Source organism: Arachis hypogaea, chromosome 9 (assembly GCF_003086295.3).
Source record: "Arachis hypogaea cultivar Tifrunner chromosome 9, arahy.Tifrunner.gnm2.J5K5, whole genome shotgun sequence".
Taxonomy (NCBI): domain Eukaryota; kingdom Viridiplantae; phylum Streptophyta; class Magnoliopsida; order Fabales; family Fabaceae; genus Arachis; species Arachis hypogaea.
The window spans coordinates 113,152,309-113,168,154 of NC_092044.1; the positions used below are offsets into that span (position 1 = coordinate 113,152,309).

General features: G+C 32.7%; 2 protein-coding genes across 13 annotated transcripts; both read left to right on the forward strand.

The window, feature by feature from the left end:
* The first annotated feature begins 1,533 nt into the window (after positions 1–1,533).
* Positions 1,534–11,429, forward strand: LOC112712053 (LEAF RUST 10 DISEASE-RESISTANCE LOCUS RECEPTOR-LIKE PROTEIN KINASE-like 1.2). Of its 12 annotated transcripts, none has more exons than XM_072203543.1 (5): positions 1,534–2,315; positions 2,710–3,419; positions 9,730–9,768; positions 9,860–10,123; positions 10,206–11,429. In XM_072203543.1, exons 2-5 carry the CDS (start codon positions 3,086–3,088, stop codon positions 11,195–11,197), a joined length of 1,629 nt encoding a protein of 542 aa, XP_072059644.1. In that variant the 5' UTR covers positions 1,534–2,315; positions 2,710–3,085; the 3' UTR covers positions 11,198–11,429. The 12 variants fall into 12 exon arrangements, with proteins under 12 accessions (XP_072059644.1, XP_072059641.1, XP_072059640.1 ...); XM_072203540.1 differs by having other exon boundaries at positions 1,594–2,311; XM_072203539.1 differs by having other exon boundaries at positions 1,887–2,311; positions 9,857–10,123.
* A 1,014-nt stretch (positions 11,430–12,443) lies between these two features.
* Positions 12,444–15,185, forward strand: LOC112712056 (LEAF RUST 10 DISEASE-RESISTANCE LOCUS RECEPTOR-LIKE PROTEIN KINASE-like 1.1). The gene is made up of 4 exons (XM_025764843.3): positions 12,444–13,544; positions 13,629–13,670; positions 13,746–14,006; positions 14,100–15,185. The coding sequence occupies exons 1-4, from the start codon at positions 12,830–12,832 to the stop codon at positions 14,972–14,974; spliced, it is 1,893 nt and encodes a 630-aa protein (XP_025620628.1). The 5' UTR covers positions 12,444–12,829; the 3' UTR covers positions 14,975–15,185.
* The last annotated feature ends 661 nt before the right edge of the window (positions 15,186–15,846 follow it).

A 15,846-nucleotide genomic window follows, 5' to 3' on the forward strand; every position in this document is an offset into this window, starting at 1 on the left:
ATAAAAATCAACACATTTAAATTAGTATTCAAGCAAAAAAAATTAGTATTAAAAAAGAATAAAAAATTAAAAATTTTAATAAATTTTATTTGAACATATATAATTAAAAATTTAAATGTGTTGGTTTATATAAATATAATGAGTTGGTGGTTTTAAATGGACAATTTTAATTCACTAATTTTACGTAAATTCATATATTTTTCTAAAAATTAGTAATTTTTTACGTGTACACTAATAATTTAAAATTGATGTTTATCTCTATTGTAATTTAAAACCATTTATTTTGAATTGTTCAGTACAAATAAACATGAAAAAGTTATTAATGGGATCAAATATTATTTTCTCCAAGAGAACCTTATTTAGTTTATTTAATGGGATAAAATATTATTTTGGTTCTCAATGTTTTGGCCAAATCCTAATTTGGTCCTTAACGTTTCAAACGTCATACTTCAATAAAAAAAAATTTAAATCTCCTATTTCAATCCCAAAAAATATTTAAGCAGGTTTAATGTTGTCCTACCCTTAAATTTGACACAAGTAATTCGCATATTGAATAGCCAATAACATTCGATTTCAGTATATAAGTAATATCGATCCACCAACGGTCACTAATATAAAAATTTTTTCTTTTAATTTTGAAGCGTTCATGATTGATTATTAAGATTTAAATTTTGTACCAAAAAAATGAGAAAAATGTTATAAAAAGATTTTGACTATATATATTCTTTTAATATATAGAAGAAGATATGACTTAATTAGTAATATTATTAACGTCTATATCATTCATTTTATTAACTATTAGTGTTAAATTTAATAGTAAGACTATATTAAATCTGTTTAAAATTTTTTGGAATGAAAATAGTATTTAAAATGTTAAAGACTAAATTAAAATTTGTTTCAAATATAAAAAACCAAAAATACTACTTTATAAAGAAAAGAGAGTGTGGCACGTTTTTTTACTATACTATATTAATACTAAATAGATGTATAAGACTTAGTTCTATTTGTTATCTGTAGGTCGGATTTCTCAGTCTAAATAATAAACCAAAAAAAATAAAAAAGACTGTAAATTTAACAATTATAGTTTCAGAGTTTGTAATCTCATAAAATAATGCTAGCCAAAAATCATACAAAAATGATGCACTTAAAAATTATTCATTATCCTTAAATTAATATAAGAAAAATCATGTACCAAAAAGGTCTATTTATTAACTGTTTAATAAAAAAATCAGTCAAACCAAAACAAAAGGTCATGACAAAAAAAAATAATCAAAAACATAAGGTAAGCCATCCAAAAAACCAACGACTAAGCCATCAAGCCACGCCACCAACAAGAGAAGCTTGTGTCAAGAGGCAGCAGGATGTAATTTCCATAAATCATACCTCGTGGAACGCAAAATTTGATACACACCTCACAATGCTTTCCATTATAAACACATGTTAAATAAAAAATCACAACCCTTTGTTTAATTAATTATTAAATCCAATGGACACTTTACATGGACCATGAGAGTTCCAAAAAAGTGCTCTGGACCATTTGAAAACTTTCCTAACACTTTAACTACGAAGGGAAACAAAAATGAGAGAGCCCTTGAAATCAAGCTAACATTTTTTTTGGAATTTTTTTTTCAATAATAAATAACGTTTAGGAGAAAAAAGAAACTCAATAAGACATATTGGATTACTGTAGACGACAATATTTAACCAGAACAATGTAAAGGATAGGCTTTTGTAATTTTGTATACATGTATATCATCTATGTATATCTCTTTTTGGTTTTTTGGTTTTTTTTTTTTCAGAAAAACTGGAAGAGTGGCTAAAAAACGAACACGTCACCCAGGCAGGGCAGGTAATAGGCATCTCTCTGTAATTATAAACAGGCAAGTGGATATAATTGTCACGAACAAGAACAATGATAAGGATGTAGCAATCATATATATTTTAAGATTTTATTCATCTTTCTTTTTAATAAAAAAGAAAATTTTTATTCTTATCTTTTACACTTGGAAAATTTTAGATTAAGCCAGGAAGTTCATAGTCACCAAATACAATATCCATGTGATAATGAAAATCTTGAAATTCCAAGCCACTAAATTAATGTTTAATTTGCTGCTCTTGTCTCCAATATTTCAATATTCAAGAATCAACATTATTGTGGCTGTGTTGTGTTCCATTACATGAAGTAATTAACATCCCCAGAGGAGGAAGAAAAGAGTCGGCCACTCGGAAATAGACAGCAAAAATGGAAAATTGGTCAAAGTTTCTCAAGTTGCGCATATTGGAATACGATGCAGGCTCCACACACGTATATGTAGGTAAACTTTCCCTCACCACATAACTATGTATTCAACTATTCATGATTCTCTTTTCAAAAAGTCCAAGGCAGCTGTATTTAATTTTCATATCATATGGCCTTCCTTTCCTTCTATTCAAATTAAATTAAAAGTTATGTCAGAGTCAGAATCATAGCCTCCAATATTGCTCTTGCAATTGCAGGTCAACCCCCCACCCCTCACATAATACTTCTCTCTTCTCTCTTCTCTCTTCTCTCTTCTCAATGGTTCATACCCCTCCTCTCTAAAACAACCACCATCAACTAATTAATAACTAACTTTTTTGTTTCCGTATACAAGAAATGAACCAAGACATCATCACCTTCTTCTACTGTTGTGTTATCATTAACATCATCCTCTTGTGTGTGCTGAGCAGAACCAGTTTGTGCGCTTATGTGGATCCACACTACCTGGCATGTGAACCCCAAACATGCGGCAACCAATCCATAAGATACCCCTTCTACATCCAAGGCAAGCAGCAACCGTTCTGTGGCTACCCTGGTTTTGCCATCTCTTGTGCTGGTGATATTCATGGCTTCCCAACTCTCAATCTCTCCAATACTCCTTACATCATCCATCAAATATTCTACCACAACGAATCACTCAGAGTCTCCAATGCTGCCTTCTCATCAAATACTTCTTGTATTTCTCCTACACACAACCTCACCCTTCCTCCAACCAGGACCTTCACTTTTCTTAATCAAAATCATAATAAGGACATCTTACTCTTCTTCGGATGTAATCTGTCCTCCATGCCCACAGAGTTGATGGATTACAGAATTGGGTGTTCTGGAGCGAGCAACAAAACGGGTGGTTCGGTTCTGGCATTGTATAAGGACGATGTCAACACAGTAACATCGGTCTCAAAGAGTTGCGGGAGTGGCGGAGAGGTGGTGGATGCGGTGGTGGAAGGGAGTGAAGGAGGGATGGAAGAGGAGCTGAGGAGAGGGTTCATGCTGAATTGGACAGCGAGTGATTGCAAGTTGTGCAATAGCACAGGAGGAAGGTGTGGCTTCAATTCAACTATCCTCACTTTCCAGTGTTACTGCACTGATCGAATTCATGCTTCCAAATGTGATATTACAGGTTTCTGTCTCTATCTCTTCTCTTCTTTTGTTCACCATAATTCTTTACTTACTTTATCTTCAGTTTTCATCCATGTTCCATTTTCTTTGATACCAAAATTAGTCCATTTGATGATTAGATCCGGAATTACTATTTTAGGTAATCTTGGATTCGTATGAACGATATATAGTGCCGTTTGTTTCAAATTAGTGGAATAGTGTGGTTTAATTTCTAACTGAGCTAGTTCTTTTCCTTTTTAATTAGAATCACATGGAGAAATGTACTGATGTAGGGTCTGTGAGAATAATCATTAACTTAAAATTATTATAGATGTGTGAGGATTTTGGAAGAATTAATATACCGAATACACATATACGGGGTGTGAAACGTAATAATAAACCATTAACTGCATGATTAATTAAAAGTAGAAACTCATGTCTAATTATTAGATTATAATTTTTTAATACTGTAGACGTTTTGCAATTTTTTTATATCTATAAAAATTGCAACAATAATTTTAAAATTGAATATAAATCACTATACGATGTAGCAGTTTATGTGAATTTGTGTGTTGGGTAAAAATTACTACATAATGTAATGGTTTCGGAAAAAACGGTAACTTAAGAAAATTGGAATTGGCTATAGCAATTTCTAAAAAAATTGCAACCTCTCTTAGAGCATGATAATGAATTGCATTCGAGACTCTAGTCAAATGAGGATTTTTCTCTGTGCAGTTTTGTTGTCCCATACCAAAAACTAATGAAATTGGAACATGGAAGTCATAGCTAGTGCCTACTTAGTTTCCACACGAAATTTTTCAAAATCTAGACTCTCTAATTTGCTAAATACAGGATTAAACTGAAATAGAATATTCAATTTCTCTACTTTTTCAATTAATCTATGAGCTATTTGGTTTAGAATTTCTTTCTTATGAACACCAATGATTCTCAAATGAGTTAAACCTTTAGGACGTGCACTTTAAGTTTGGAGGAGTGAAATCCACTTAGCAAGGTTTAGTAGCATTAAAATAAATTATATGAATCTTTTTTTGTCTTACATCGCCTCAATAATAGTTTGATTTGTCAGAATAAATGGTATTTTTGTGAAAAAATAAAAAAATCTCATAGAAAGCTTTTGAGTGAAAACTTTTTCAAAAACTATGATCATTTTAATTGAGTTGAAGTAATCCTCATATTTTTACACAAAATAAATCCTCATTTGATTAGAATCTCAAATGAAATTCACTATTACGCTGCAAGAGTGCAACACTACAAGTTTTTAGAAACCGTTATAGCCAATGACGATTTTCTTATAGTGCAGTTTTGTTCACTACACTTTGTAGCGTAGCAGTTTCTGCCCAACACACAAATCTACATAAATCCACTACGTTCAATTTTAAAATTATCGTAATTTTTATAGATATAAAAAAATTACAAAAACGTCTGTAATATTAAAAAGTTACAATCTAATAAATTTTGTTTTCAAATATTTTATATACATAACTTGTCCTAGAATTTAAGAATTATTAGATAATAATTTAGTTAAATATTTTAAATTTAATAATTTTAATATATCAACTTTATATAAAATAATTATATATAAATTTTTACTTTAATTAAATTCGTAAAAATTTCATTTTCGTGGATAAAATACAATTACTAGAACATATAGTTCAGTTTCGCAAATTTTTTATACATGAATTTATTATAAGATCCTTTATTTTAAAATAATGATGCTTCGATTTATTTTGTGCATTAAAAGAATAATGTATCTGGATCTATTTTATTTGATCTAAATACAATATATTCATCAACGTATAAGAAAATAAAAATAATAACTATTTTTTTTTTTGGTGACAAATAATAACTATTTTGACATAAAGGAAGTAATTTCATCTCTTAAACATTATTTTTAAGATATATTTTAGCTAAATTTTAAAATTATTAAAAAAATTATTGATTAATCATATTCTAGATAGGATCAACGATTATAAACAAGTTTGAATCGTTCTAAAAATCAGGTCCGTTTTCTTTTGTTTAATTCCATGATCGAGGATTGACATTCTTATTCTTCTACGACTTTCCTACTTTCCTCACTTTTTTTTTTTTGCTAAATACTTTCCTCACATTTTATCTCTAGGATTTATAAGTAATAACATATTATATTTCTATGCGTCTATTTCTATATTATTTCGTCCTTCAATTATTTGTTAAGGGAATCTTTGATTTTGACGCAATTATTATAGATGTTGAAAAATATTAAAAAATTATTGCGATTGATAGTTTAAAACTTCACATATTCAACCTTTTAATCTTTTAATTACACGAAATTAATTCGTTTTAATTGCTCAATAAAATATTCAGGGGTTGTATACCATGATAACATTTCTTGATTTCTTCCATTCTTTAAAGTTTAAACATCACACGTTCAACCATCACCTCCGCCTTCTCCTCCTCGTACTCTTACTCCTTATCTTTTTTCTTAGTCTTTTTTTTTAAATGAATAAACATAAAAATATCTTTAGTTTATCTTAGTATTATTTTAGCCAAGTTTACCTTAATTTTTTCTTTGAATGTAAGCGAGCTTTCTTGAATACTTGAATGTTGTACCTTTCTATAAAAAAAATTAGTTCTCAATTTAGTATAAACTTCTTTGCAATAAAAAAGCATGGATAATAATACTTAAAAAAAAATTCCTATGATTTTTTGTATACACCTTATATATTTTTTTTATAATGTAAAAGATAAATATTTTTATCTTTTTTCATTTGTTATCAATTATTTCAAATACAAAAATTAAAAGATATATAAACAATCTAATATAACATTTTTCAAATTCTATATATATTCTCTTACGGTACTGAGCTTCATTTTGCTTAAGCGGATTAGTGAGCTAACCACTAGACCAACTCAACTTAGTTAGGTTCTATATATTTTATTAATCAATTTACTTTATTCGTGTTTAACTGGGCCGAAGCCCAGAAAAGTAGAATTATTTGACTAGGCGGTACAAATCAACCCCTCTAACATGATCTTCCAATCCTTAGTCAGTTTATTGGCTAACTGACCAATAAATTATTAGTCGTTCTATACACAAAACGAACCGTGAAATCCACACACACTTACTTAAACGGACTCAATCAACCAGAGTTGGTTCATAGTTAGTTTTATTTATTAAGCATTTTCTTGAAAAATAAATACATATCCATCCAGTTGGATTCCACTCATTTAAGAGCACGCAGGTTCCATTCCCCCTAGGCCCTAGAGATGTAAAGAGTATGTACCCTGAAAACTACATATAGCTATAGGAATTAGGATATATCGCATGTGATTACTCGCATGATATAAAAATAATAATGAGATGTAAGTATACGTGATGTTAAATAATTTAATTAAATTTATCAAATTATTTAATAAAATTTAATTTTAATATATTGATAATATAAAATATTTTATATAATTATTTAATTTACTTTTTATAATTATTTATATAATTAATATAAAAAATAATTATTTTTACTGATATAATACTATATAATTAAATATACATATAAAATTACTCTACTCTTGTATCAAAATTCAAAATTAAAGGAGCAACCATTTATATCTTCAGTGCTAATGTAAAATTTGTACTATAGATTTTTGTTTCCCTGTTATGTCACATTAATAGTTTACATTTTTTATCCAGATATTTATAATTTTATTTCTAATATGCTCTTCTTCTTTTTTTTTTAAAGTAAACTTGTTCATGTAAACTATTCTGCGTTGAATATGAAACATTAAAACTGTAGCAAGTTAGTGGATGACTGCTGATAAGTTCTCGTTGATCGTATGCATGCCAAGCCCAAATTATGCATACTACTAAGTAAACGACATTAAATAGTCTACATAAGTATATATGAGACAAATTTACAATCTAAAATTATATTTTTTTATTTTATATTCTAAAATAATATTATATCAATAATGTTATTGACTTGGTACACGCCCCATGTGGCCATGTGTGTGTACACAAGAATCTGATGGCATCATGGCAGCCTCTTAATTTTCCGAAAGGAACCCCTCATTAGAGCCTAGAACTTGGGTCCAGAGTTGAATCATTTCTGAATTAGCATTATCCCTTTCCTTTTTTTTTTATTTTAGAAAAAAAAAAAAGATAATTCTTTTGATGAAGTGTTGAAAGTAACGTGGTTCTTAATCTTAGCCATGTGAAAGAGATTACCTATTTGAGGAAGGCTCAAGATGATTCATTTGCTGTCTTTATAGATTCTTCTATGTACCATGGTTGAGATTATTAGAGATCTGAGCAGTTATGTACATTACTAGTAGTAGTTAAGTTTTGGTGGAAGTTAGATACATCTAATTAAGGAAATTAAATTCTATAATTTAATGAATTAATTTTGATACACTGACAGTGTAATATAGTCGTGTAATTATATCTATTCTTTTGAATAACTATTTAATATTTACGCAATCAACTTGAGAAATAGTTATTTTTATTAATGTGATATTAAATAATTAGATACATATATAAAATTATTCTACACTTAGGGATCATCAAAATTAAATTCTATCTCACTGTGGGGATATTGAGATAAAGGTTTCCCAAACTAGGACCGAGAAAAAAAAAGGTAAGAGGCTTGACAATTAGTACAAGTAAGGTTATCAGAAACCTTTTTTGATGATTTGACGAAAAGATATTAATCAATTTCCTAGACTTTGCAATGTAATGTAAGTAGTTTTCTTTATGAAACAAAATATTTTAGTTGGATGAGAATGAAGCTGAGAACAGAGTAAATAAATATAGGAATTTTACCTATTTTTGTCGTACTCCACTGAGCCAACTAGTCAATAGTCAATAACAATAGAGAAGGAATTTTACTAGTAGGTCTAAATTTCCAAATTTCACATTGATGTCTGTTACTGTTAGAAGAGACATTATGACTGCTTGAATTTATGGCTAGTGAGACAAAAGAGTAATGTGATTGATTATGACACTAAGTGGTAGATGATAGATTATACACCCTTATACGCGTTTTCCATCAAAGAGAAATGAAGGTGTGAACATAAACACCAAAATGCTTAGAAAAACTAGCTTGACCAGTTCAACATTATATCGTATTAGTCCTCTCTTTACACTAGTTTCAATTTGAAGGCCCACCGGACCCCCAAAGTCTGCGGACTACTGGAAAGAGCTAATGATTTTTTAATCAGTTTTTCTTAGTAATTGCACATTGAAGAAGGTAACATACTATGAACAGTCAATAGCCACTTTCCCAATTCCAATAGGTTGGTGGCAATGGTTGAGAGAATCAAATCCTTTGTTCAATTGAGAATGTATGAATTTGTTGTTTTGGTATTGATGCTTGTGGTGGCCGCAGCCACCGGAGAGAGAAGAGAATGTCCAGCTTCATTCAATTGTGGATATGTTGGGAACATCAGCTTCCCTCTCACTACAGCAGAGCGTCAGGAGTGTGGCCTTTTGGCCATAAACAATTGTTACAAGCCAGCGCAGGAGGATAGATGGGTGCAACTAAGTGATGAAGGCAAAACATTTATAGTTATACGCGTATCTCAACAGAATTTTACCAGTATTCAATTCAGAGATAAGCACTTATACGATCTTCTGCAATCAAGAAATTGTAATGCCTTCAGATATAACTATACTCTTTCTACTCCTCCCACCTTTCATCATTTTGCTTCCCTTTATATGGAATACAATACAACCCTCCACACATGCAACCCTACTCTCCGTGTCCCCCCAACTAAGAACATGTTCCGTTATGCAAATTGCACTGACATCCATATCTATTACGGCCTTTTCAATCACACACCACAAATTCAGAAATCGTTGGCCTCATGCACAAAGGTGGTGCTTCCAATCAAAGATGTTCCTGATGGCAATGATCCATTCACATTCGTAAATGCTGATATCATCGCTAAGGTCATTTTGTCGCAAGAATGCACAGACTGTCACTATAAGCAAAGAGGCCAGTGCCAACTTGACAGCAAAAGTAAATTTTGTTGTGCCAACGTTAGGCCGCCGGAAAATACAAGTGAGACAACTTGCTTGAGAGGTTCTTATTTAACGTTTTTGTTAGCTCAGTTTGCTCAACCAGTATCAGACACTTAAGCTTTCTCTTGTTCTGTTTGATACCCGGAATTTTGTAGTACGCTAGATGATTTAATTTGTTGTTACTTACTCTTGGATGGCAAGACCTTGTTCTATTCAATGGCTCTCTAAATTTGTTAGCACAACAATACATAATGATCATACTCCCAATCTCTATTGTTTGTACTAAATCTATTTTTTCTTCTAATTGCTTTTACAGGGAAAAAAGATCTGAGTAAGAAGGCTAAATTGGGTCTAGGTAATGTAGCTTTCACGTTACTTAGTATGTTTCACTTTCACAGTTATGTAATAAGTAATAACCTTCCACTGATATTTTCTTTGTTCAGTAGGTTTGGGTATTGGCTTCTTAGGCATCTTGATAATTGGGTTGCTCTTGCTCTTCCGAATCTACAAGAGAAAACGTGTCAACTCAGGCAGCAGCCACTTTGAATCAAGATACTCTTATTCTGATTCCTCTTCCAATCCACACCTAGATAATGGTGCTGCTTACCTCGGAGTTCCACTCTTCTCCTACAAGGATCTTAAAGAAGCAACAAACAATTTTGACCATAACAAAGAACTTGGAGATGGAGGCTTTGGCACTGTCTACTACGGTAGGCTACTCAAATACTGCCCTCCCTAATTTATATACTAAATTTGTGCTCCATAACTTATGCTTAGATAATTAAAACCCAGGGAAACTCCAAGATGGAAGAGAAGTTGCTGTGAAGCGCTTGTATGAGCACAACTACAGGAGAGTAGAGCAATTCATAAATGAAGTTCAGATTCTAACACGTTTGAGACACAAAAATCTTGTGTCTCTCTACGGCTGCACTTCGCGCCACAGCCGCGAACTGCTGCTTGTATATGAATATATTTCTAATGGCACGGTTGCTTGTCATCTCCATGGAGAATCAGCCAAGCGCAGCTTACTACCTTGGTCTACAAGAATCAAAATCGCCATAGAGACTGCTACTGCATTGGCTTATCTTCATGCTTCTGACATCATTCACCGTGATGTGAAGACCAACAACATTCTCCTTGACCATAACTTTACTGTCAAGGTTGCAGATTTTGGCCTTTCAAGACTATTCCCCATGGATGCAACCCATGTATCCACCGCGCCACAAGGGACTCCTGGTTATGTTGACCCTGAATATCACCAGAATTACCAGCTTACTAGCAAGAGTGATGTGTATAGTTTCGGAGTTGTGCTCATTGAGCTAATATCATCCATGCCTGCAGTTGATATGAACAGGGATAAGGATGAGATTAACTTATCAAATCTAGCCATGAAGAAGATTCAAAATAGTGCAATTATTGACTTGGTTGATCGTTCTCTCGGTTTTGATTCAGACAATAAGGTAAGGAGAATGATAGTTTCGGTGGCGGAGTTGGCTTTTCAGTGTTTGCAAAGAGACAAGGAGTTGAGACCTTCCATGGACGAAGTCTTGGATGAACTGAAGAAGATTGAGAGTGGGAAGGATCATGCAGAGCTTCAAGAGGAAGCTGATGTTGATGGTAATGAAGTTTCTCACAATAAGATTGTACATTCACTTCCACCACCTTCACCTGAATGGGATGAAGTTGGATTATTGAAGCATATGAAGATACCACCATCTTCTTCACCAATCACTGTCACTGATAATTGGGAAAGTAAATGCACCACGCCCAGCATCAGTGCTTAGTTAATCATATAGTACTACTCTGTTACCAATCGTTCATACTCCATTTTTACTATATATATAAGCTTTCAAGTCTTAGTTGTAACTCATTGTGTCAAAGGATCATCATCTCTCTCTCTTTTTTTTATCTACTTGTATAGTAGTTTTTAATAGGATGTTTATTGGTTAATATTAAACGGCCCGTTGTAATTAAGCAGAGTTAAATTGAAAGGCAGATGAAAGCATTTCATTCGAATATTGCAAGATCCTTATGTGCATGTACATCTATAATTTTGCTCCGTTGGAACAATATGTAAGTGTAGAATTGTGTATGTTTTTTTTCGTTTCATATTGTTATTATTACTTCAATGATATTGTTGTTAATAAACAATAATGTAACAAAAAATGGTGATCACAAGTAGCGGGTACCCGATTACCCGTCCGAACCTGAACCGAACTAATTAAATTGGTTCTGAAACCAACGAGTAATCGGATCCAATCCGAACCAAACCGATGATTTTTGTTAGTGATTGATTTGTGTATCGGTTTGAGGTGCAGAATCCGAACTAACCCGCGAATCCGATCATATATTAATTAAATAAAAAAATAAAAAATATATATGGCTTTTCTATTAGACAATGATTATTCATTATTAATATGTTTGGATTTTAATGAATTTAGTTTTTAATGTATTTGATATTTAACATATTTGAATTATTTCTATTGATGTTACATGTTTATTGTATTTGTTGAATTTTTAAGATAAAAATTTCGTTTTTTTCATGAATTTCAAAGTTATCGAATACCCAATTAAAACCAATCCGTTCTTAATTGGTTTGGTTTAATTTGAAGTACATATACCAAAAAATATAAATCCAAACCAAACCGAACCAATTACATTTTAATTGGTTTGGTTCTAATTTTACCATAAACTCGAACCAACCGTGCTCAACCCTAACAAAAATGACATGCAATAATATAATACAATACCAGACACTACGTACCTTTTTACATTAAATTCTTGTTTGGTCAGTGTTCCTGGCTTGACTTGACTAGATACGTTATACGTATGCACCGCCCCTCGTATTGTGGCCTCACAAAGGAAATCTCAAGTAAGCATTGGCTGAAAAGGAATGTTAGTAAAGTGCTAAGATATTCTTAATTCTGTCTTATGTCTTCATAAAGCAGGCTAATGAATTAGAATAGACTAGATCTTATACCGTTACCACCAATGCCAAATAAATGGGAACTCCAGGCTCCAATGCAACACATGACTATGTCAATTCAGCACGCGTTTTTGCCAATCTTATTATTATATGAATCCACTTTTATTTTGTGAACCTAATTTTGGATTTCGAAACCAAACGAAAGTACATGTATTTGGGTGTATAAGATGAGTGAGTTTCCGTGATTGTGCGCATGTGGTGTTTTGGTCAAAAGCTTTTAAAAAAAATAAGGGAAAAGATTTGGTGGGTCATTATTGTTGATGTTTGATTAACATAGATTACTCTGTTCTACTTTTCATAGAGTCTTCCATACCCATTTTTCAAGTCAAATTGCGTATCAAAGTTGCTGTTTTAGACAAAGTGATACATTTATATATTGTGAACATAGCACTAAGACTTAAAACTAGTTGCTTATGTTGGTCATACGGGGATGACTCCACTTCATTTCTTGTTCTTTTCCTTCTTGTTTTCTCTCATTCTACTGATTGTTACTGCTGGGAACCATGAGAACTGTCCAAGCTCCTTTACTTGTGGAAAACTTGGGACTTTCCGGTACCCATTCACCATGGCAGAGCATCCTGAGTGTGGGTTGTTACCCATTCAAGGCTGCCTCCTCAATGCTACTTCACCTAAATTGATCCAACTTGGCAACAATAGCAAAAGCGTGAACCTTACTGCTGTAGTGGAGACCAATAAGATCATTACAATCTATGATGATGGTTTCCACACAAGTTTGGATCACAATGAATGTGATACTTTGCACAATAATTACACCCTTCCTCCACCTTCTCCACTTTTGTCTATGTATATTAAGTACAATGTAACTCTCTTCAAATGCAATCACAACCCTAGTACCAAGCCCCCTTCCAATTATGTTAATCTAGGATGCCGCGCCCACTACGGCTATGAAATCTATTATGATAGAGAAAATACCCATCCTGATCAAGAGGCTGCCGGAGTTTTTTCCGGCTGCTCGGTTGTCCAGTTTGCTTCAAAAGACTCCACCAATACCAAAGACGTTTTGTCCTTCGTTTCTGCTGAGATGGTTCTTGAAATAGTATTATCTCATGACTGTGATGACTGCTTCAATCACAGAGGAGGCCTTTGTAGACTTGACAACAATAACCACTTTTACTGCCACTTAGGTAACATTAGCACCATTATTTATAGCATCTTTTTAGCTTTACTGAGTTAGTTTAGTTAATTTGTAAAGTTCACTTCATCTGCAGAGCCCAAGAGCAGTAAAGCCTTGAAGATCGGACTCGGAATAGGTAACATTACATCACTCTTGAATCTTTAAAGATTTGTCAAGATTAAGATCAAGATATTGGATTTCTCCACCACAGGTTTAGGTGTTGGTGTCACCCTGCTATGCATTTTGATCCTTGTCTACTTGTTTAGACGAAAACATGCTCCTTCAGATCTTCAATACCAATCAAGAAGCACACACAGTGACTTGAATGATCTCTCTAGAAATCCAGACCCAGAAAGCGGAAGGGACTACTTTGGAGTCCCTCTCTTCTCTCACGAGGAGCTCAGTGAAGCTACAAATAATTTCCACCACTCCACCCAAGTTGGACATGGAGGCTTTGGAACCGTTTACTATGGTAATTATTAATTAAGCCATCCCTATACATAATATGCTTGATTTAATGTTTATAGAGATTATTAAATAAACTAATGATCTCTTACAAAAACAGGAAAACTGCGAGATGGACGGGAAGTTGCTGTGAAGCGCCTCTATGATCACAACTACAGGAAAATGGAACAGTTTATGAACGAAATTGAGATCCTTACTGGCATGCGCCACAGAAACCTTGTGTCCCTCTATGGTTGCACCTCACGCCACAGTCGAAAATTATTGCTTGTGTATGAGTATGTTTCAAATGGAACTGTTGCTGCTCATCTCCATGGTGATTTAGCAAGGAGTGAAACACTGCCATGGAACATAAGGATGAAGATTGCCATTGAGACTGCAAGTTCATTGTCATATCTCCATGCCTCTGACATCATTCATCGTGATGTTAAAACCAATAACATTCTCCTTGACCACCATTTTTGTGTTAAGGTTGCGGATTTCGGCCTTTCAAGACTCTTCCCCAGTGATGTAACCCATGTCTCCACAGCACCACAAGGGACTCCAGGCTATGTTGACCCTGAATATTACCGCTGCTACCAGCTTACTAGCAAGAGTGATGTTTATAGTTTTGGAGTGGTGCTTGTTGAGCTTATATCTTCTAAGCCTGCTGTTGATATGGATAGGCATAAGGATGAGATTAACTTGTCTGATTTAGCCATAAACAAGATTCAAAAGAGTGCATTTAGCGAGCTGGTAGATCCTTCTCTTGGTTTTGATTTGGATAGTGAGGTAAAGAGGATGATAGTTTCCGTGGCAGAATTGGCTTTTCAGTGTTTGCAACGGGATAGGGCATTGAGGCCTTCCATGGATGAGGTTTTAAGGGCGCTGATCATTATTGAAAGTGGGAAGATTAAGGATGAAGCTGAAGAGGTAGAGGCACATGTACATACACCACCATCCCCGGATTTGAATGATGCTGCTGAAAGAATAAAGTAGATCCAATGTCAGCGGTTAATATGAGTTACAGAGGCATAGCTTGGGGATATGTATGATGCTGATTGCTTGACTGCATTGTTACATATTCTTGGTCCCGTACATAACACTCACTTTGATGCTTCATATATTTCGAGCATACGCTTTATTTAATTTGTTGTTTTTGTTGGTAAGATGATCGGATTATGTTACATCATATCATTTCAAGTCTTTATTATTTGGCGCTTAGCTTACACAATATTTAACTAATCAAAACCAGAATGACTTAAGATGACTTCTTACCAATTATTAAAGCTGAATAGGGGTAACAAAACACTAAACAAAATGACAAATAGTGTTTGAAGGTTGCTACATGCACAAGGCCAGATTTAAACTCCCAACATTTACTTAAATAGACTAGTGAGTTAAACACTAGACCAACCTAATTTGATTAACAAATAGTGCTTGATTAGGATAATGTTATTTTTAAACCCAAATTAATATTAAATTTGAGGGCAAAATAAATGACAGTCATGATCTAATCGATGGTTATTAATTGAACATTAAGAAGAGTAAAATGATAAATAAATTTATAAAAAAATTATATCTTGGATAGATTAAATTTTAAAGAAAAAAAGTATTAAAGAAGTCTTCCACGATAGCAAACGTAGACAAGTAAATTTTAATTAAAACATTCTATCCTAATTATAGGGAATTAGTTTAAAAATAATTGTTCATATAGAATTTTGTTGATTTTTTTTAAGAATTAATCTATTTGAAGAATAAATCTTTAAGAATTTATTTATCACTCTACTCTATTAAAAAAATAAGACATCAATTTAGATATTATTATTCTTAGGGATAAGTATTGTTTTAGTTCCTAACGTTGAGGGTCA